General features: G+C 52.1%; 7 protein-coding genes across 7 annotated transcripts; 1 reads left to right on the top strand and 6 right to left on the bottom strand.

The window, feature by feature from the left end:
• Positions 1–545: 545 nt before the first annotated feature.
• On the bottom strand, positions 546–2549 carry CONPUDRAFT_146907 (uncharacterized protein; the record flags this gene model as incomplete). The annotated part of the gene is made up of 12 exons (XM_007775598.1): positions 2508–2549; positions 2394–2449; positions 2239–2343; positions 2154–2171; positions 2049–2102; positions 1899–2000; positions 1810–1848; positions 1676–1768; positions 1492–1629; positions 1198–1266; positions 858–1142; positions 546–830 (listed from the first exon to the last, which is right to left on the bottom strand). Exons 3-12 carry the CDS (start codon positions 2326–2328, stop codon positions 546–548), a joined length of 1173 nt encoding a protein of 390 aa, XP_007773788.1. The 5' UTR covers positions 2329–2343; positions 2394–2449; positions 2508–2549.
• On the bottom strand, positions 2529–3215 carry CONPUDRAFT_23578 (WD40 repeat-like protein; the record flags this gene model as incomplete). The annotated part of the gene is made up of 1 exon (XM_007775549.1): positions 2529–3215. A coding segment is annotated over one exon (687 nt), but the record flags the coding sequence as incomplete, so codon positions are not given.
• Positions 3216–3234: 19 nt separating this feature from the next.
• On the top strand, positions 3235–4466 carry CONPUDRAFT_65137 (WD40 repeat-like protein; the record flags this gene model as incomplete). The annotated part of the gene is made up of 2 exons (XM_007775577.1): positions 3235–4098; positions 4251–4466. Coding segments are annotated over 2 exons (1080 nt in total), but the record flags the coding sequence as incomplete, so codon positions are not given.
• A 444-nt stretch (positions 4467–4910) lies between these two features.
• On the bottom strand, positions 4911–6821 carry CONPUDRAFT_146906 (uncharacterized protein; the record flags this gene model as incomplete). Its single annotated transcript, XM_007775597.1, has 3 exons — positions 4911–6518; positions 6540–6680; positions 6735–6821. 3 exons carry the CDS (start codon positions 6819–6821, stop codon positions 4911–4913), a joined length of 1836 nt encoding a protein of 611 aa, XP_007773787.1.
• Positions 6822–7287: 466 nt separating this feature from the next.
• On the bottom strand, positions 7288–13116 carry CONPUDRAFT_131199 (uncharacterized protein; the record flags this gene model as incomplete). Its single annotated transcript, XM_007775596.1, has 17 exons — positions 7288–7701; positions 7757–7819; positions 7874–7993; positions 8056–8361; positions 8414–8920; positions 8977–9052; positions 9106–9228; positions 9293–9499; positions 9555–11154; positions 11206–11486; positions 11538–11955; positions 12009–12125; positions 12183–12222; positions 12273–12372; positions 12434–12835; positions 12898–12984; positions 13039–13116. The coding sequence occupies 17 exons, from the start codon at positions 13114–13116 to the stop codon at positions 7331–7333; spliced, it is 4896 nt and encodes a 1631-aa protein (XP_007773786.1). The 3' UTR covers positions 7288–7330.
• A 932-nt stretch (positions 13117–14048) lies between these two features.
• Positions 14049–15666, bottom strand: CONPUDRAFT_169047 (FAS1 domain-containing protein; the record flags this gene model as incomplete). Its single annotated transcript, XM_007775595.1, has 6 exons — positions 14049–14285; positions 14343–14593; positions 14652–14994; positions 15054–15288; positions 15349–15555; positions 15657–15666. The coding sequence occupies 6 exons, from the start codon at positions 15664–15666 to the stop codon at positions 14096–14098; spliced, it is 1236 nt and encodes a 411-aa protein (XP_007773785.1). The 3' UTR covers positions 14049–14095.
• A 471-nt stretch (positions 15667–16137) lies between these two features.
• On the bottom strand, positions 16138–20042 carry CONPUDRAFT_146904 (uncharacterized protein; the record flags this gene model as incomplete). The annotated part of the gene is made up of 8 exons (XM_007775594.1): positions 16138–16345; positions 16405–18629; positions 18875–18982; positions 19056–19117; positions 19252–19382; positions 19519–19572; positions 19623–19701; positions 20003–20042. The coding sequence occupies 7 exons, from the start codon at positions 20040–20042 to the stop codon at positions 16470–16472; spliced, it is 2634 nt and encodes an 877-aa protein (XP_007773784.1). The 3' UTR covers positions 16138–16345; positions 16405–16469.
• Positions 20043–21306: the final 1264 nt, after the last annotated feature.

Here is a 21306-nt window from a genome sequence, read left to right as displayed (position 1 = left end):
TTCAAATTCTATGTTTTTCATGGTTCTACCGAGTGTCCCGCAGTTAAGTTCCCGGACACCCGTACACATGGGACTGTCCCACCCTCTAAGTTCCGTTCCCGGTCCGGTGGGACACGGGACGGGAACTTATGGTCTGCTCGTTACAGTAATCTATGGGAAAAGAATTTAGTCTTCAACACAGTAGAGACAGGCTGTTATTTGCTCTATGAGCGTCCCTTATCGTGATCTAAAACTTATAGCAGAGCCAAAGCGGCTCAGAATGCAAACGATGCTATAGTTAAAGTGAGATATACAAGACATGCTTCGCTGCGCTCCGGCTTTTACTACTTGATGTTGGGATACTTAGGAGTAATCATTTTGATGATATCAACCCTATCTCATTTCGCAGCCCGTCGCAACATACGATTACATCATATCACCAATCAATCAACAGAGGGATTTACAATAATTTTCGAATATATACCGGCCTATATTGCATTGTTATTCAATACCATTGAGACTACAGATAAACACACATACCGAAACATTCTTGATTTACTCTGGATTCACGCGGAATTTGACTCCATCTGTTTGTCGCGGGACGGAAGTTCTTCGGCCGTTTGCACGCCAATAGAACGTAGCTGTGGTATTTGAGTGTCAGTCGAGGGATTTCTGGTCTCCGTAGTGTGGGCAGCTGGCGGATACGTATGTCTGGGGATGAGAGTTGATCCCGGCGCCTGTGGATGAGTTGCAATCGTCTGCCCAGAAATCAATGGTGATTTTTCTTGACGACAAACAGAACGTGATTCCATCGTTCTTGGCGAAGGCGCCACTGTCACCCGCTCGGATGCCTGTGACCGTATGTGTGTAGTACGAACCTCCGTTTGTCGGCGAGTAGGAGGTGGGGGACAGATACAACAGAAGCAGAATAGAGATGGAGAGGGATCTTCCTCCAACGGTGCCTCGTCTACATTCATATTGTACCCAAGACGAGGTCCATCAGGTCGTGCGCCAAGGGTGGAATCTTCTCCCTGGGCTACAACGTTTTGCTCGATTTCGTTTGAACCCGTTGAATCCGTATCCGTGTCGGTCGTGTCTCCGTGTACCGGAGCATTGTCTCTGTCCCGTCGTCTTCCGGTGTCCTCTCGTGCAGCCACAATGCGCTGCAAGGACACGGTTTCACAACAATGTATGAGAAAACAGAATAAATCAGCTTACGGGTCTGGCATATCCTGGATAGACGAAGGCAAAGGCACGCGAAGAGTGACTCATGTGGGGCGTAGAACGCTGTAAGGAAGTATTGACCAAGAGTCAATGTTGATGGAAAAAGGCAGTTGGGATAATGAATGGGTTTACGAACCAAATTTTGTCGCATGTCACTCAGCACTGTATAGAAACGGTCGCGAAGGCCAAAAATTCGAGCGCTGCCTTCTACAAGATTGGGCTTAAACAACACAGAACGGAAGATCAGAATAGTCGTCGCGACAAAATAACGATAAGGGGAATGCGTACGTCGTTGATCTCGTCGCCTTGTCCTTTCACATTCCTCAATAATTGAACGAAAGCCCGGGTGATGGCTTTGAGCCGTGATTCTTGATCCCGTGTATCCCGTTGAAACGTCTTTTCAGCCACCCTCGGCTGCCCTAAATTCTGTAGGAAATTTTAGCTTGGATAGCATGTCCATTTCTCAGCTTACATTGCCATCTTCTACTCTAGTATGTAAAGCCGGTGGCGTTTGTCCATCGTCCCTTTTGGTGATTGTGGCTGGAATCTGACAGTGAAAACATGACTGTAACAGTAATCATGCGAGCTAAAGCAAAAATAACTTACGTTCATAAAACTCCCGAGGCTATCGCTGGACTGAGAAACCTGCGCGTATATGAGCTATGGGTCCGACTGATCCCAGTTTGTGGCATCACCGGTGGAGTTGATCTTTGAGCCCGCGCCTTGCCCTTGTCGATAATGCCAGTCGTTTCGCTGGCGTCTTCCAACCTCCCTTCTGAAGCAATGGATAGACTGACCTAAATAAACTTAAAAGGTTGATGACTATGAATAAGTATCTGAGTTACCGGGCTGCCTGTCAATGGTCCATGTACTTCTCCTGTCACATCTTCCGAGTTTCCCTGGGATTGATGCGTCAACCGAAGCATTTGATGAGGGATACGCACGCTTACTTCAATACTATGAAAGTCCTACTTGACGAAAAGTTACCGAGAATGATCAGTCAGAATATTATCGATCAGTATGTTAATGGATTACCCTGAACCACAGGCTATCTGGGCTCTCCCCACGGCGCATGGGATCGTTACCGCTACCCAAGAACCGACGAAAAGCTCTTGTCAAAGGCATGAAATTCCTTCGTGTCTGATGAGATATTAGACCATCAGAAATAGAGTGATACTGAGATAAACAACCGTAAATTGAAGATCGCCTGCTTGAATGACAAGCTCATGAATACGAGACTGGGTTGGCTTTATCGTATGATTGAACTCATATGCTCACGCGAGAGGCTGTGAGCGATAACTCACCTGGGCTCCGAGGAGTAGACGTCCAGTGGCTACATTCCACATGTACAAAAATCCATTCGTGGTTCCACTGACAACGCGCTCTCCGTCTGGAGAAAACGCAGCTGTCGTAACCGAGTCGTCATGAACGAAAACTTGGAGAAGCTTCCCTGTCTTTACTTCCCACACACGGACTTGCTGATCATAAGATGCGCCAAGGAGTTTTGACCCGTCCGCTGAATAATGTACACAGGTAACAGGTCTTCCATTCTTGAAGGAAACCAGTTTATCTGCCCCAAGTGGGGAAATATTCCACAAACATACCATGCCGTCCCAAGACCCAGTCACCATTTGTGTCCCATTAGGAGAGAAGCACATGGAACGTAGCCCGCCCTCACGTTGAAGCGGCTTGAAGATGCGTTTTTGCGTTTTTGCGTCCCAGATGCAGACAGTATTGTCGTGGGAACCACTTGCTATCCGACAACCGTCTGGAGAAACATAGAGAGTGCGAGTGGCGTAGCGGTGTGCGTAGATCACCTGTAGCGAAGCTCCAGATTGCACGTCCCATGTATGGATCGTCCCGTCATCTCCTCCGGTGACGAGACGCAAATCATCGGAACAGAATTTGACAGTCCAAACAGCGCCTTTGTGGCCAGAAATAGGCTCACAGGTAAGGTCGCGAGCTTTAAGGTCCCAAATACAAACTAAAGCATCGTCCGCAACACTAGCCAAAAGATTTTCGTTTTTCGAAATATCTATCCCATTCTCGCCCGATGGAACCTTTATAGCTACCGGCTTATCAAACGCCACGATACGATTATGGGGTGCGAAAACTGGTCAGCAGATCAGGGAGCCACTGGAATGGCGCGGCAACGAGAGTAATTCTACTGCCCTTGCTTACTCTCATGACGGACAGTGCCTGGTTAGCGGACACAACGACGGGACGCTTCGAGTATGGGATATAAGCACACACCAGATGGTAAAGGATCCACTTAAAGGTCATTTCGGACAGGTTCGAGCCGTACAATACTCTCCGGACGGCGCATTCATTGCCAGTGGTAGTGAAGACCGCATTCTAAAGCTCTGGTCTGTCTCAACAGGGAACATCATCGACATAGTAGGGCATACAAAGGCTGTGAACTCGGTCTCTTTCTCACCCAGTGGCAAACGGGTCGCAACGGCATGCGATGACTGGCTCGTTCGCATTTACGACGTCGATCAACACGATTTAATTATCGAATTGCGAGGTCATTGGGCCCCAGTACAATGCATTCAATACTCTCCGGATGGTTTGACCGTTGCCAGCGCCTCTAACGATTGCACTATCCGGTTGTGGAACGCCTCGACAGGTGATCTAGCGATGGGACCTCTCTATGGTCACGGATACCATATTTCCACCTTATCATTCTCTCACGATGGTCAGAAACTCGTCACCTCCTCAGTGGACCACACCATTCGAGTATGGGATGTCGCTTTGGGGGAATGCATTTTGGGACCATTGTACGGGCACAACGAGCCAGTCATATCGGCTGTTACCTCCTACGAAAATGAGGCCCATTTTATTTCCTGCTCCCGCTCTCGTGTGTATATTTGGAACATACACGATGGTGCGCCAGTGCTTGGACAGGTAAGTTTGGTGCCTGGAATTGCTGCCCACCCATTGAAGGCAAGTTACTGTAGGTCACAGGTGAAATGGTACCCAATACAAGTGGCGTTATCGAAGAAAAGCACCTGTAAGTTTTGTTTTTGCTCTTCAAAGTCTTGAAGACCAAATCAAACAGATTGAGGACGTATGACACGGTTCGAGCGGTAGCGTGGTTTTCTGACGGGCAGCACTTCGCGAGCGCAGGCGATGATTGTTTCATTAGAATCTGGGATACCCAAACAGGTCAAGAATCCTCAATGCGCCCTCTCGTGTTTCACGAAAAGAACGTCCATGCAAGCGTAAGGATGTCGCAAGGGATGTCAAAGGGATCACGGTAGGTTGCGCGTGGTTCGAGTAAGATGTCGTCCATGATATGCTAGGGCGTAGGAGAACAATATGATCCTGTGAACGATGAGTTGAGTTGTTAAGTGACTGTAGGCGGCAGGGCTGAACACAAACATTGTAAACGCTGCCCTAATACAGCATTATTTTTCCGGGATGATCCGAACTCTGATGCTTATACAGCATACATCTCAGAGGCTGGGCACGGAAGACACAGTCCTCATGGGCACATCTGGATCCGAAGTTTCTAGATTTTCAGCTTTAGCCACGTCTAAGCTGATGTATAAGTGCTGTGGAAGGGGCGTAGTTTGTGGCCGTTTGTTTCGCGCTGGCAATCGACTCAAAATATGACATTATCATACTAATACCTGCATGCAGAAGACACGGATAAGACATGGCGGAGATTACTGAGAAGATGACAACCATACAGCTAAGTTACATTACCAATAAAACATTGCCGTTCCAAATTCCATATCCTCCAACTCAAACACGTCGTCTTCCGTAACCATCTCGCAGCCGTCGATATAAAGCTTCTCGAGCTGCACCGGTACAAACGCCTCATAGTTCGGATCCTCCGCCTTCGGCGCAGCTGACGGCGAAGTGGGCATACCATGGATCGTGGCGCCCGGGCTTGCCCCCTTCGGCCTCCGTAAAGGCACAATCTTCCTCCCAAGCAACGCCATCTGCTGTGCATCTCCTTTTGATTGCACGATCTTTTGAATCTCCTCACGCTGGCATCTTTGCGACCTACTCCTCAGCAATCTCTCGATGTCCTCGCGGCTCACGTCCGCACACCCCGCAATCGTCACCTCCCTCAGCCGTGGACATACCTTCACCCCGACATTGATGCTGTCGTTTGATTCTGCGAGCTCAGCCAGCAGCCCACTAGCGCGCGTGCATTCGATAAGGGACAAGCACTGTAGTGAAGGGGTATAAATGAACCCGTAGTCGCCCCGGGTTATCAGACGGGATTTAGAGATGGTGAACCCGCAGATGGAAAGGTGTGTGAGGTTCTGTAGACACGGGACGTTGAAGAGGTATGTGATGTGCGGAAAGACCGGAGGCGCTGGCTCAGCAATGATCATGGACTTGGAGAGCGGGAACGGGACATGGGTGACCTCGAGCCGCTCCAAGGATGGCAAATCGAGCGCACAAAGCGCGCTCTCGAGCCCCTTCTTGTCTGTGCACTCGACATAAAGTTCCTTCAGAGATGGCATGCAGACCGATGCCGAGCCGTTGTCCGTTGTTGAATAACGCTGTTTTACGACAGCGAGCTTTAACGTCTCGAGGCGCGGCGCAAATAGCGAGTCCATGACGGTTGCCACAGAGCATGGGAGCGCGTCTTTCCATGTGAAGGTACGCAGATTAGGGAGATCAGCTCTGTACAGGAACTTGACAGCAGGGTCGGATTCGGGCGGATGTTGATAGAAAGCGTCTGACTCAAAGAAAACGTCTTCAATCCGCGGAAGACCTTTGAGAAATTGGATTATGTGGGGAAAATCGGGCTCGTATTTGTGCCAATGCCGGTGTGAGGCGGTGAAACTGAGTTGGACGTGAGTCACATTTGTAAGTGTGTGCGCGGCGACCAACACCGGATAGAGGTCGTGCAGGCTTACGCTCCGTAGGAATGGATGCGTCGAACCTGTCCGCTCGGTTGCGGTTACCTCGTCATTTGTCCAATCCATCTGCAGATGAGAGGACACGGCGAACGAAGCCGGCGCAGTAGAGACAACTATATCAATCTCTTGTAACAACGGTGCGCCGTGGCTGTTGAGGAGACCAATGATGCTCTTGAAGCTACGGTATTCGTAGACATCAAAATGCACAGCCTCGAAACGCGACACCAGAGGCGAAATAAGTGAGACGAACGCGTTAGCGGTAGAGACTTCTTCCTCCAGATCGCTCTCCTCCTCGATCGCAGGCGCGATGAACATTACCTGGAGCGGGCATAATCCCGATCTTTCTATTTGGAGATTGACGAGCTTAGGGTACCACGCTCGCGCGCGATACGAGACCAGTGACCATAGAGACGAGGTAGATATGACAAGCTGCCGCCAGTAGGAGCACACCTGTGCGAGGGTGAACACATATGGGTGAGTATAAATTGCACTTGATGATGAGGCTGCACGGAGACGGAGGCTGTCGTTCTGCCAAATAGCGCTTCCAAATATGACAATTAACGTCTCTCCGGGAAGTTGTGCTATAGGGTGCTTCGTATGAAGCGTTTAGAATGGCGATACTCAATTGATAGAAGTATAACTTACCGAACACAAGGTGTTAGGCGCCTCACTCTGAAGACTAAGGCATGTCATTTGAGAGGCCAAATCTCCTTGTCTGGTATTTGAGGACATGATTTTCTAGCAGTGCCAGGGCGAGGACGCTGCGTTAAAGTTAGCAATCACAAAATACTGTGCTTGAGGCTGCGTCCTATGCAGTCAAAAGAGCTCCAAAGGTCAGGAAAGTAGCTTCGAGCGCGCAAATTTGCAAAGCAGGTTTGGAAATCAAGTACCTTCAAGGGCTAGAGGAACCACAGTCGCGGACAATATAGATGCGGGTGAGTCGATGACGAGAGAAGATAGAGGAGAGCCGCAAGGTCCCCGTCAATTTGGAGTCCGCTCTTCGCATGCGCAGGTTCCAAATTCCCACGATAAGACCGTCTTGTAATCCGACTCTTGTTTTCATAACCTCAATAAACAGTAGAACAATAGCAAGTATATCAATGCAGTTCAGTGAGTTTTGTAACATAGTCTTCAGTTGCGTCCATTTTCATAAGCAGTCCCTTCAGTGATATACATATCAAAACTTTGCCCAAAGGTCCAAACCTTTAACAACGCGAGATCCATGTGAACCTCTGGAAATCTCAAGCCTCTTCCTGAATTGCGTCGCCCTCCTTGACCACACGCAAAAACACACTCTCCAATGATGCCTTCTCTACTGTATACTCTTGAACACCGCTCTCAGCCAGTAGCCGGAAAAGCCGCGCGAGCGTCAATCTCGGACCAACTTCAGGCATTTCAGACATTGACGCTTTCATTGCGCTGGCGTCGTTCGTGCCGACTTGCTCTCGGTGGATCTGAACCTCAAACCGTGTAGTAGCATCATCGGTGAGCATCGCACCGGGTATGCGGCTTATAGCATCCTGCACACGGAGGACGTCATCCCGCGTTCGGCAAGAAAACTGGACTTGGTAGTTTGCGTAGCGGCTCGCGAGATCGTCTAATGTACCGATGGCTAAAGGAGAGGGTTAGTAACCGTCAAAGCTCATTTTCAGTAGAAATTATCATACCTAAAAGCCTGGTTGACAAGATTCCGACTTTACTTGCTAGCGCAGATGCTTCTTCCATTGAGTCTGGTCGAAAGACAATCAGGCCTATGTGGCAAGATCTGAATCGAAAGTACTCACGAGTGGTGATCACCACCACTTTACCTATCGCTAACTTCCTCAGTATACCCCACATATCCCGCTTGACTTGAGCATCCACGCCAGTCGAAAACTCGTCGATCAGGATCACAGAAGGGTTACCTAGTACAATCAAAATCAGTATTAGTAAGCTACGGCTAGAGAACACCCAGGCTGAAACGTACCAATCAATGCGATAGCCAACGCCAACTTCCTTTGGTTTCCTCCAGACAGCTGACAAGCAAGCCTTTCATGATACTCCCATAAATCAGTCGCTCTCAGCAGAGAATCCACGTTGTTGTCGATCTCAGCTCCACGGCTCAGGCCCTTGAACAGGCCGTAGAGTAGCAGATGCTCACGCACGGTGAGATGTGCGTCGATAGCCGTAAACTGCGGGCATACTCCGAGCGACAAGCGTGAGGCGTTAGGCTGCGAAGCGACAGAGACATCGTGGACGAGTATATCTCCTAGATCAGGGGTTACGTCTCCACCTGTAGAAAAGTGAGCAAAGAGCGTCAAAAGTAAGAGGGTAATAAGACGTACGGATCATGTTAAACGTCGTCGTCTTTCCCGCTCCGTTCGGACCCAACAGTGCAAAAATAGTGTCCTTCGCAATGCCGATGCTCAGATCGTCAACTACAACCTTCCCCTTCTCGAACGCTTTGGTGACACTCAAGACCCGCAGCTCATCGCGTGACATTTTGACAGCATTACGCTCTCTGGCGACGTCCTCTCTCAGCACATCCATGCCAGTTCCCGCCTGCTGTCGCATCTTCTTTATCGCCCGAAGGCGTTTTCGTCGCCCACATGATAGGCACTTGAGAGACGTGCCGCCAAGAAGCGGACCACCATCGGCAATGAGGAGGATACAGAAGAGGGTAAGGGCGGTGACGGAGAGATACAATATTGGACCACCGAAACTGTTGACTTTTCCTAGCTCGGAAACGGATAGTTCTGACGTTCCGGAACAAAGAAGGGTGAAGAGATCCAGGGAAATGAAGGATGCACGTTCGAGACTTGCAACTGGGGCAAGCCATATAAAGGCGTAAGCTGCAAGGAGTTTCGTCAGCATTCAGACATGATACACACGTGGTGGGAAATCGCACTGAATATCTGTGTGACCCGGGATGTTTCCGTCGATTTCGTGCCCGACACAAAGATGGAATAACCGAGCATGTATAGCTGGTTGAATGAAGCGTCAGCATGATGCACTAGGAAGATGGAAACTCGCGCACAATGAAAATGAAGAATTGATATCCCGTTGAGACCGCAAATGCACCGAGGGGCGAAGCCATGAACAGAGTCGTAACATATGCCAATAACGTAGCTGAGACTCCGTACAGAATAAGCACGATCCACTGTACATGGAAGAATTGGTACCAGCGTTAGGTCGGCTCGAAGATAAGGCAGGAAGCGACGTACATAAAACCCGAGTTCGAAGAAGCGCCCCGATGCCGCGAAGGCAATTACCACGAGCGAACTGATAACCACCACGAAGGATGAATCAAACATCAGATGCCCCGTCCAAAGCCCCAACGCGCTACTCAGGCCGTTCGACCTCTGCATTGCCTTCACAGAAGTATGTCGTTCGGTGGAGACGTACACCGCAAAGAACGCTGGGTAGATTATCTGTGCACCCCTCGATTAGCATGAAAACGTTTGATGGAGATAAGAAGAATCGTACCATGCAAGTCCCAAAGATCGCCAGCCACTCCAGGCCGTGTAAGCTTGTCCCAGAGATCGGCGGAAACTGCTCATAACTTGCGTAGATGACAGGATTGGCTGTTCCGCTGCTATTACCCGCCGTGTTCCGAGCTTGAGTGTAGAGGAGGTTCGAGACAAGGTTAAGCATCGCGAGCCCTTTTAGACCACCGTCAGAAGACGCCTCCCATGCAAACAATGTGTCTCCGGTCTCTGCGCTTGTCGAAGTGGGAATGGAAAGTCCGCCAAGCGGTATGTTGAGGTAATCTCCAGATATAGTCGACACAAAGCTGTTGTTGTCCTGCAAGCTAACTATATCCACGCCGTTCAATTCTTGACTCATGAAAGAGGCGACGCTAGGAGGGGAAACGAGCAGCGGAGTCTCTGTGGCGTTTCCCGCACCTCCCGTAGAAGCGGCGGTGGCGAGTGCATCGGGAAGATAAAGAGGTTGACGCGTGACGGCGCTTCGCTGGAGCATACACACGTCGCCCGCGGGTTGGCGATAGACAAAGATGATGGGGACGCATGACCCGAGGATAGCGACGAGCGTGAGAAGCAGGGGAATATACCAGCTTCGACGAGCGATGAGATAGCGTTTGTATGCGACGATGAGGGCCTGGTAGAAAGGCGATATCCTGCGTCCATCCGCAAGGACTTTCGGTGGTTCGCTTTTAGGAGGAAACTCGGGTGAAGTAGGGGGAAGGTATAGCGTCCCAGCGCCGTCGATCGGATAGTGAGGTGGTTTTTCTGAGAGCACATCGAGAAAGATGTCTTCGATCGACGTTCCAAGAACATCGCACGATGAAATGGCTGGTGAGACATGCACGTCGTTCTCAAGGAGAGTCAGCGCTCGTTCGATAACGAGTGGGTCCCATGTATGGAGATGGTACCGCATGGTTACCGGCGATGCTGAGTTCATCTCCGCCTCGGGTATGACCCGCTTCAACCTCCTCAGAGCCTCCCGAGCCAGTGACTCGATCTCGTCCTCACTCCCTGCAGAAAACGTTACTTGCAAATTATACCCGCTCCCGTACCTCGCCTTGAGTGCGACCGGCGACCCAGCAGCAACAAGCTTTCCAGGCGACGCGAGAATCGCAATCTCATCCGCGAGCAGGTCCGCTTCATCGAGAAAATGCGTTGTATAGACGATCGAGCGCTCGTGCTTCACGCCGTTCAAGACGCGCCATATATCGCGGCGCGACAGGGGATCCACGCCAGATGTACACTCGTCTACGAGCAGCAAGGGAGAGTCACCAACGAGGCCACATGCAAGCTGCAACTTGCGCTTTTGTCCGCCAGACATAGTCATCGCACACGAGTCTATCTTCTTTGACAGGCCGCAGTCGCGCAGCAGCTGTCGGAGGTCGGCGTCAGAGGGAGAGGGAGAAGAACTGGAGTGCTTTATGGAACGCCAGACACGGAGAATCTGCAGGCAGGTAAGGTCGGGGAAAAGTATGTCTTTCTGAGGAACAATGCCAAGACCGCCACGGGGAGGGCGAGCGCGACCTCCCGCAAATACGATGCTGCCGGACGTAGGTGTGAGAAGCCCGCCAAGAACAGAGAGAGTGGTCGACTTCCCAGCTCTACGAGTAATCGTTAGAGGCTGCGAAAGGAAGCAATCGTGATAAACGTACCCGTTTGATCCAAGTAGAACAAATATACCCGACGTTGGGACGTCTAAAGACAAATCCTCAATTGCTACTACGGGATTCTTGCGACCGAGGAGCGAAGGCGGAAAAACCATCTTCAAATTACGTATAGAAACAGCACTCCCTAGAAGGTGGGTTTCCGAGGGCATATTAGCGTAGCCGCGTTCCGATAACCAAGGGACCCATGGTCGCTTTACGGTGGGCTTCGAGTCGTATATCGCAGATTCGAGCCAGATCGCGAGTACGGGCCACATAACTGTGCTGACCTATGACCGCTGATGAGTACTATTCCTCCTTCCCTTTCGACAAGGACTTACCGCAGCAGCAATAAACAACGGCGTCAGTACCAAACCGTTATCCGGGTCCCCTTGACCCGCTTTCGCGCCCAGCAGGTGACTTTCCCATCCACATATAGCCCGCATGGAAAACACGTAGAAGCCCGGGGGAAACACGACTGTATACACAAAAGCACCAGTCGTACTCGCATGCTTAGCGAGAAGCGCGAATGCTGCAAAGAGAATCGACAGCACGGTGGGCGCTAAAGCAGCTAACTGTGGGATGTTCATAAGGGGCACTGTTACGAAGAGCGTCCAGCTCGCAAGCGAGAGCCCTGTTAGAACGTGCGTAGCAACAAGGAGGCCGATCGTCGTCTTTGTGAACGTGACGTAGTGCCATATAACAGCGGCAGCAACCCATCCGGGGATGTATGCAACAGACAGTGTCACATGCCAGGAACTACATGAACGGGAGTGAGCTGTGAAGAGGTGGTCTCAGGAGAGAATCCTTACATGACGCGGGCTGAGTCGAGAAGCCCCATGGCCTTCATGAGTTCCGCCAGCAACGTCGCTCGTTCCGTGGAAAACCAGCCCCCAAGGTGGTACGCGATTGGGATAAACTCGAAAAACCTGTAGACCGCTCGTTAGGAGCATAAAACGGGTGAGTACTGCGCTTGAAGTACGTACATTACGATCATTAGGTAATTCCGTATATTCCGAATGTATTCTGCACGACAGGTCAGATAGCGTCGTAAGTACTCAAAATGATTGGCTCACTTGTCCTGAAATCATCGTTCTGCTCGCTGTCCGTCTCCTGTGAAAACGGCCACTCGAGGGGTGTGTCCACGTCCTGCCCCGTTCTTAGGTAGATGATGGCCTTAGATAGAGTCGTGAGACCGTAAGACCGTAATCGGCGAAACAACAAGAAATAAACTCACTTGGTCAACAGCCCACTGTAACGGCATGATGATATCCTCGAAGTCCGACGTATGCCCCAAAACATCAATGTATCCCAGACCGCTGTCCCCGCTGAGGGTATAGTTCACGATGGTGTTATCGGATGAGTCCCATGAACCCGGGAGCGCGTCAAAGGTGATGCCTGCGAAACAGGTCGAGTACCCGGCGAGGTTTGGCGTACAAGCAGTCGCGAATTCCGTAGACGACCCTAGATGCACAACGGAATTCTGCTGCGCGTCAGAAAAACCGTTAGTGATGCGCGACATCAACGAGTATGCGGCAGGAGAGCCGCTGCTGTTCGTGTTGTCGGCCCAGACAAGGATCTTGGAGCTCGAGAATTGGGTTTGAAGAGATTTGACGGGAATGGGACTGCCTAAGCTATACTATCAGAATGCAAGACGTCGTCTTCAGAAGTGATAAACGAGAGGTCCAGAGGGAGAGCTACCTCTTGAACGTAGTACGTTTCCTCTTGAGCAGCAAGCATGAATCCAGCGAAGAGCGCTGGTAGTAGGAGACAGCGAAACAAGTTCAGCTAGGCGGGCGTATGGTGAGTATGACGTGACAAAAACAGGGGACATTGAAGTACCCATTTATGCTTCCAGATGATGATCCAGTTCTTCTTCCATAGCGCCCAAAACTGTCGCAGGAATAAGCCAACTGACATCGTCGCAAGTTGCGGATGAGACTTTGCGAAACAATATAGGTGACGGCGGGCACATTGCACTGGGAGGATTTAAGTACTATGCATCGCTACCGAGTATCGAATCCCGCAGCCTAGTAGTGTTGCATGCGCAGCTCTTGGGTAACCGCGTATCTAATTAGTGAGCTGAAGTTAAGGGCATCATATCCCGGCATCACCTGTGAGGCGGGAGGTGTGATTGGATGGATTGATACTGCGGTAAGGGAAGGCCCTGCGGAGAGTGGTGACGCCAGAGTGGCTGAGCCAAAGTAACGGCTGGCTGAAGTTCGAACTTCCAGGAGTGACTTGATCGCAGCGATCCGCAGAACACAGCCCTATGCGGCCTCGAGCTGTCGTAGAGTGTCGCTGCAGCGCTTCGGTTTAGCGTGATGAGAAAAGGCGATGCGACCCACGCACTACCGAACGTTGGCACAACAAGAGAGCATCTTCCTTTCACGTATGACCGTAAAGCCTAATGAAAGCGCGTACGTTGTGGCAGACGGTTCGAGTTAACGTCGACATGATGGTGGTGCGAGCTAAACAAATTGCGGCAAATTGTAAGCCATGCGGCAAGTCGCGCGACACGTAAATTCTCGTAATTCCCACGGTCAACGGCACAGCCGCATAAAACAGCTGCGGTGGCAACAAATCTACAATAGTTGCGAGATGGAAGTATGTCTGTACTGTCGCCAGGAGCCCATCATCTAACTTGCGGGTCTGAGAAATAATAATTCGAGGATGTAGATAATACAAAATTAACAACCGACCGCATTATCGTGTGGCAGGAAGGAAAACAGACCACCCCAACTACTACTGTAATGATAACGCATGAAAGACCGGCATGTCTAGAGGAAACATCAAGCATGATGATGATGTCCATGGTAATTCACTACTGGGATCTCCTCGTACACGCTCATGTTCGAGTCCACGCTTGTCCGAAAGTCTATCAATCATATTTTGGCACTCACAACGCCCATCCGACGGCGAGGAACAGTACTCCAATCCCCAAGCCCGGTAAAACGCCATAGGTACTCTGAGCGCCACCGCTCGAGCCGCTTTGCCCACTGCCGGGTTGCCCCTGTCCAGGAGCAGCCGTAACGGGCCCAGCGGCAGCAGCGGTAGCAGTACGCGCAGCAGATGTGGCTGACTCATATCTAAAAATAATCGCAGTGAGCCTCTGCAAGGCAGGAAATATCGCGGAAAGGACGTACGCAGAGCTCGCCTTGCTGACATCCGACGTCGTATCGACCAGCACATTGTCGATGACATGGACGACGCCGTTCCTCGCGAGCAGGTCCGTGCGCACGACACGGGCGGGCGGGGAGCTATTCACCTGAACGTACAGCCCGGACGAGTTCGATGCAAGGTGCATGGGCTCGCCAGATGCGGTAGTAAACTCGAGGTAGCCGCCGCTCGCGTTCGGCGTGATGAGCGTCGAGTAGAGGGCGCTACCGTTTACGATCTATGATAGCGTACGTTAATTTACTCACAAGAGAGGGGATATAGGGGCCAATACATACATGATTTCCGATGAGAGAACTAAGTGCCGTCGTGTTACTTGCGAGCCCGTTCAAAGAGCTGTTCGCCCTCTGCATCGCTTCGTCGCTCGGCGCGAAGATGGTTATGCCTGGCGTCTCGTCGAGGACCTGTCCGAGGTTCGCTACGTCGGTAGTCACCCTGGTTTCATTACCGCCATTGTCAGACATCGCACCCATCGACGCGATGATCGCGCTGAGGTTCGTGATGCCGTTCCTCGGGTCTTGCAGAACCGCAGACATGTTGCCCGGCGGGCGGAGCACGTGGTCGATGACGTAGACCTCCATGTTACCTATGGTGGACGCGTTCGTCACTGAAACATTCGTGCTAGAAAAAGATGTCAGAACGCATGCTTCCGAGCAAGTCGCGCGACAAAGAGAGCTCACCCGTTGTTGAAGGCGAAAAGTGTCCCATTTTCCGGATAGCGCGACCATATCAAGACCTGGCTAGCGTTCCCGGGCATGTTGACATAAGACGAGCCGTTCAGCAGCGTGCGTCCGAGCGTCACGTTCGGGTAGTTCGTCGTCATATTGGTGTAGTTACCGGGAAGAATATGATATGAGAAGATAGCGCCCAAGTCCGAAGCGTTTGTACCCTGAGAGTCGGTGGCGAACGCCGTCACTTCGAGAACATACTTTCTTTAGCGAGAAATATGCGGCGCCAGAAAAATATGCGACGTACAGGCATCGTTGCTTGGCGCAAAAACTGTCGAGACATTGTTGCTAGCCAATGTATCAATCACCTGTCGTCCCGCTTCGGTCTGATTGAGCGACTCCACGAGCCCACCGAGGGCATTGAGGCCCGTCGAATTCAGCTGCTGGCTGAAGCTCGTCAAATTACTCTGCTGGGAGAGAACAGCTGGCACAAGCGCCAGAATCAAGGAGAGAGCTGCGAGCATCCTCGTCAGTAGGAATACAGTGGTAAAGGAATAAGAGATGGTTTAGGAGCTAGCCGAGCCCCTCAAGACGAGTACGAGTTTATATACGCACTGGGAGACATCGTGGCATGATCCGCAGCTCAGCGCCCAGGGGTCAAGTGAACATGCATGCCCCGCTTTGATATTGGAATGAAACGGAGTGAAATACTGCCAAGCCTCCCAACGTCGCTGAGCTCAACACAAAACGCCTATGAAAGAAGTATCAGACCACGGTATCTCACCGGCAAAGTTACACGTACTGGATTAGGTAGGGATATAGGTCTACACTTTAATGTCCGTGCGCATGAGGGCTGTCGCCCTATGAGGGGCAGCGCTACGTGCATCCTTGCAGTAGCATCTATAAATGTGCAGTTGCGATGTCGTCACGTTGGCACGTGCCACGCACCGGGTTATGCTAGAAGAGGCTTCAACATCGGTAATCCAACTATTAGGTAGCGTGCTTGTTCAGTATGTCGACCTGTAGACCCATGAAAAATTAGCCACATGTATTTGAAACTTAGGCGCTCGTGATGCAGATACAATGCTTGGGCCATCGTCATAGGCGCATCATATCCCAGTCTGTGCAATGGAAGGGATGCCTTGTGGCACGTCGTCTGGGATAGCTCCAGAATCGAGGCCTTGTACACGCAACACGGGCTGGGCCGAAGTCAAAGCCGAATTGTCGGTAGTTTCGCGCAGTGAGAAACGACCAGCGACAACATGACATTATCCAGTACGATATCAGGTAGATAAATGTTAGATCTAATAGAATTTCAACGCCGTCAATAGCTTCTTCACGGACGAATCGTTGGCCCACTCACCTTACGTATATCCTCGCTCACTCGCCCCATCCTCTCCTGCTGCTTCCCCAGACAATTGTAAGAGATCAGGAGTACGAAACCATAACACCCATCCCTTCTAGTGCCGCCGCATCTCCCTTCATCACAAGCGGACAGTCGTCGATGTACACGCGCGCCAGCTTCGCGGGATTTAGCGCCTCCGACATCGAGAACATCATCGTTGGTGTCGGCCCAGCGCCTACCGCTGCCTGGGCAGCAACCTCTCCATGGTACGGGTTACTAGTGTTTTGCGCCGCCCGCCGCAGGCTGCGCCGGAGGGGTACGATCTTGCGCTGGAGCAACGCGGACGGGTCAGGCGATGGAGGTGCGTCGCCGATGGCTGCCTCCTTCCCGTTCGAATTTGAAAGGCCGGGATCGGCCGAATGGATGTCGGACCTAGGTACACCGCCACTGCCACTGCCATCCACGTTCATGTTGGCTGCTGCAGAACCTTGGTACGGCTTGCGAGAGCGCAGGTGCGCGATGCGGTAGACGTCCCCGAACGAGACGTCCTGGCAGCTCATCAGCGTGACCTCCTCGAGCTTCGGACACGCGCGCACGCCCGGCCCTTCGTCTGGCCCAGCGGCGGGAGACCCACCCGTGCATGTCCGCGCAAGCTCGTGCAACAGCACACCCGCGCTCGCGCATGACACGAGCGTGAGCGACACCAAGTTAGGCATGTACCTCAGCATCGCCATGTCCTCGTCCTCCACCTCACTCCCGTACCCGTCTCCATGCCCGTTCCCAGCGGCCCGCCTATATGCCCTCTCGCCCTCGAGCGCGAAGTCCGTGAGCGTGAGGTGCGTCACTGTTGGGAGGCGGGGATCCCGGAAGAGACTGTCCGCACGTGGTAAGACGAGCTTCGCGCCCGGGTTGGGGTCGAGGAATCCGAGCTCGAGCCGCTCAAGGGCCGGGAACCCGAACTTGCGCAGGACGCCCTTGAGCCCTTCTGCGTCGTGACACTGCACGGTGAGATCAGTGAGTGCGCTGAGCGTGTGGATGCCCTCGAGCGGGTCGGATGTTGGTGGTCTTCCTTGAGGTTGGGAAAGGGGAACGGTGAAGTTGTGCGAGTTGATGTTCCGTTTGGACGCTGGGAGGACAGTCAGGTCCCAGGACTGCAGGCGGGGTATGTGGAGAGAGGACATGAGGCTGCTGACGTTCGCTGCGGCAGCGGCACGCCAGGTGAGTCGATGTAGCATGGGAAGGGTGGCATCTAGCAGACTATCGGCGTGTGGGTCAGTAGAAGAAGTCGTGGTTGATGAATGAGCCCAGGTAAGCCAGACATCATCGAGAGTGAGATCTTCGAGCTGAGGTGAATGAGTGAGAAATCGAAGAAGTTCGTCAGTGGGTAGTAATGATCCTTGAGCTGGGAAAGACAGATATAGTTTCCGCAAGTTAACGAGCGTATGACGCGAGAAGCATCTGAGAGGAACCCGCTGCACGCGGATGCTGGTCAAGGAGTCAAAGCGACATGGGGTGGAATGATGAAGGAAGTTCAGCGCTGACGTCTTGGATAAGAAGTATCGGTGATTGGTGGGAGGAACGATAAACTCGCAATGCTCGAGCATAGGGAAGTCGAGAGATGAGAGTGTCGTTACCACTGCGTCCATGCCGACCATCTCGTGAAAGGTGACATGAAGTGAACGTAGGCGGTGTGAGTAGGGGCGAATGACAGTCTTCAATAGTTCTTTGCCTGTACGAACCTCTTCCTGCGCATTTGCCTTGGCGCAGACATCGCGAGACCGTACAGCATAGATGAGGTCAATCGGACTAGATCTAGCCCTCTCTAGCGACATACCAAGTACGTTAGGACACCATCGTCGCGTTCGGTACGGGATATACGACCAGAGGCGCGATGTTGACAGAGCAATCTGACGCCAGAGACTGCACACTTGGGATAGGACGATAGTATCGGGATAGAATGTGTTGCGCTGCACCGAGAAACACGAGTCATTGTCACTCGCGGGATCCTGCCAGAGGACGTGGTAGAATATGCGGGAGAGAAGTTCGCTGGGAAGCCAGTTGATCGGCTGCTTCTGACTCTCGAGCTGGACCCTTTGTTGAAGTAAAGAGCGCTTTTCGGCCTGGACAGCTGCGTGGAGACGTTGCATGTCTTGGAGGATGCGGGCTAGCTCGTCTTCGCGCCTCTGAAGCGAGTCGACCTGTGCGTTGATGGAGCGTACTTCATGATCGATCTCGACGTATGACTGTCGGCGAACCATGCAAAGTAATTTCCAGTCTCAACAGTTGAAACCACGGACTGGCAGCCGTGTGCGACGTGGGGGACAAGGACTGTATTGAAGGCACAACGCGACCAAAATGATTTTTCAGCGCGTAACGCGTCTCCGCTCTATCGGCAACTGCCGAAACCCGCGCGCATTTTCGTCACTCGGCCGCACTCGTCTCTTTGCTGCCTCCCAGCGAACACACCACCAGACCCAACCACCAATACCTCGTCCTCTCGCTCTCGACATGTCCCGCCGCGCTGCTGCTCCTCCCGCTGGTGCCCCCGCCTTCTTTTCGCCTCCGCAGCCAAAGCGTCTCGTCGACCCCAACGAGTCTGCGCTCAGCCGGTTCATCCGTGAAGAAATATTCGCACCTGAGAAGTTGCCCGGGAACATCAGCATACTCACCGGTGTCGGCATGTTTGCCGCTGGCATTGTCCTCACGCGTTCCTTCGGCGAGCTGCTCATCCCTGCATGAGACCACAGCTCCGAGAGAGAGGGGGCGGGAGGCGGAAGTTGGAGGTTGGAATAACGGCTAAGAAGTCACCAGAGTCTTTTGTACGTAGCCCTTTTGTCCTCTCGCTCCCATTTTTATCTGACCCACCATGTTGCAGCTTAGCGAGCGTCTCTAACGCGTCTACCATCCAGTACCACCTTACCCACCCTGTGGCCGCCTCCTCTCCAAAAACCACCGCACCATTACATGTTTCTCTGTTATCCCAGCTCTTATAATCACTGCACGATCATGTCACACCACAATAGACCTAATGCACTCACATTCGCGTGAACAGTTAAGGCATCCAGTCAGGCGCTCTGGGGGCAGGCGATTCTGAAAGAGATTTTTCTCCACCTCCACGGTCCCTACACTAACATTTTCCCCAGCTTCGCTCGCAGCAGGCACGTCACTGAGCTGACATCTACTTCCCTGCAATAGTCGGGCAAGCAGTACTCTTGGTCCAGTGTGCGGTGACGCACCGCGTGCAATCTAGTGGCTGTGCTACATTAACTGTGACCCGCCCTTCGCTCTCCTGTTCTGCCCTTTTCATAAGATGTGCTGTATTCAAGGTATTACGAGTGGCGGCTTTGGCCACTGTCCTATCGCAGCTCCTCGGTAATACCGTGGAGCCAATCCACGTTTTAGTCGATTATCTTTCCTCGGAGAGCGTCATGGTCCAATCCGCTGATATATCTAATAGGACCAGCTGATATATGCTTCTCAGAGCACTCTCAGCGTCTCAGCGACTGGACGCCTGCTTTTTTCCGGCGATTACTTTGCCAGATGCCACCAAACGGGATGAGGCTAATACATTTTTGTTCGCTTGTCGTTTCGAGTCACGGACTGAGCAGGCGCTCACTCGGCTGCGTATCTCCCTCGGCAATGACGCTCCGCGCCATGATTATGTGCCCATGCTATACAGCATCGTTCATCTATCTACTCCCCTACGTGAGTTCTACTATCACCACCGTGATGGAGATCAACTCGGAAATATCTCTAAATATTTGTATACGACGCAGAAGTATACATGGGGCTAGCCCAGGGCAAGAAGAAAGACATGATAGCAAAATTGTGAAATAGGACAACATGATTTCCAAACACGTTTCGGAGCTTTAATCCGACTAAAGAATATTTGTTTGAAATTCGCCGAGCCTCTAAAGTTGACAAACGTACCGAACAATGTCATAGGTCTCCCTCGTAGCTCACGCGGAAGGCAGATACGTATGGTGAGGCGTGGAGGCCGATCCCGTCTGCTCCGTTGAGCCCGCTTGCGTACGAACGGGAGGCAACACCGTTCCTCCTGACGTTGCAGCCGCGTTCGCTCCCTCAGCTGGGGAAGTCGGCTCTGCCCGCCTTCGGGAATGACGAGCGTCATCGTCCCGACGACCAAAAAGCGGAGCGCAGTTGTAGTAACAAAGAACTTCCACAATTGGGTGGCGAAGACTCTCTTCTGAGCTCGACGAGTCTGAGCCACCATCCGTGTCTATGGGCACGGTGTCTCCTCCGTGTTGTCTTCCTAATAATCTTATACCACTCGTAAGGGCTAATCTGGACGGTCGCCTGGTCGCCGGATGGTTTCTAGGGAGCTGGGGACCCTGATTTCTGCACACAGCAGGGTAAACCATACCCAAATATGGTAACTTTAAAATCCCAGCCCAATCGGGTAATTTTTATCGGCGACCATGGGCGACCGCTCAGCCATCTATGGTCGCCGGCCAGTGTTGGGTGGTGAACCTTCTGGGAAGGGAAGTGGCTGTATAAGGCAAGTGTGATGACTAATGGAGCCAAACTAGGGTATCCACAGCCACATACATGTTAGTCATCCATCTGTACAGCCACTGGATAGTGCCAATCACCCATCAGCAGTCGCCAGACACCAGTCGCCGGTCGCCGACCTCACAGTTAGCAGTCGCCGGACGCCGGACGCCGGTCTGCTGGCAGTGACCAGTCGCCGGTCGCCGGTCAGCGGTCGCCGGTCGCCGTCAAGCTCGGTGAGTTTTGAAAATGAATGATGACAATTTTATAGGGTGAGATGGAAGTTGGAAGTGATGATGGGATGGGAAGATGATAAGGAGATGATACATGACCCAAACATAAGCATACAAGGCCATCTAGGTGATGATATGAAGTTGACAGAGGTGGCATCTGCATCGCGATTTTTCG

This window comes from Coniophora puteana, assembly GCF_000271625.1.
Source record: "Coniophora puteana RWD-64-598 SS2 unplaced genomic scaffold CONPUscaffold_15, whole genome shotgun sequence".
NCBI classification, from domain to species: domain Eukaryota; kingdom Fungi; phylum Basidiomycota; class Agaricomycetes; order Boletales; family Coniophoraceae; genus Coniophora; species Coniophora puteana.
The sequence above is the reverse complement of the archived record's forward strand: the minus strand, read 5'-3'. Positions and strand labels throughout refer to the sequence as shown.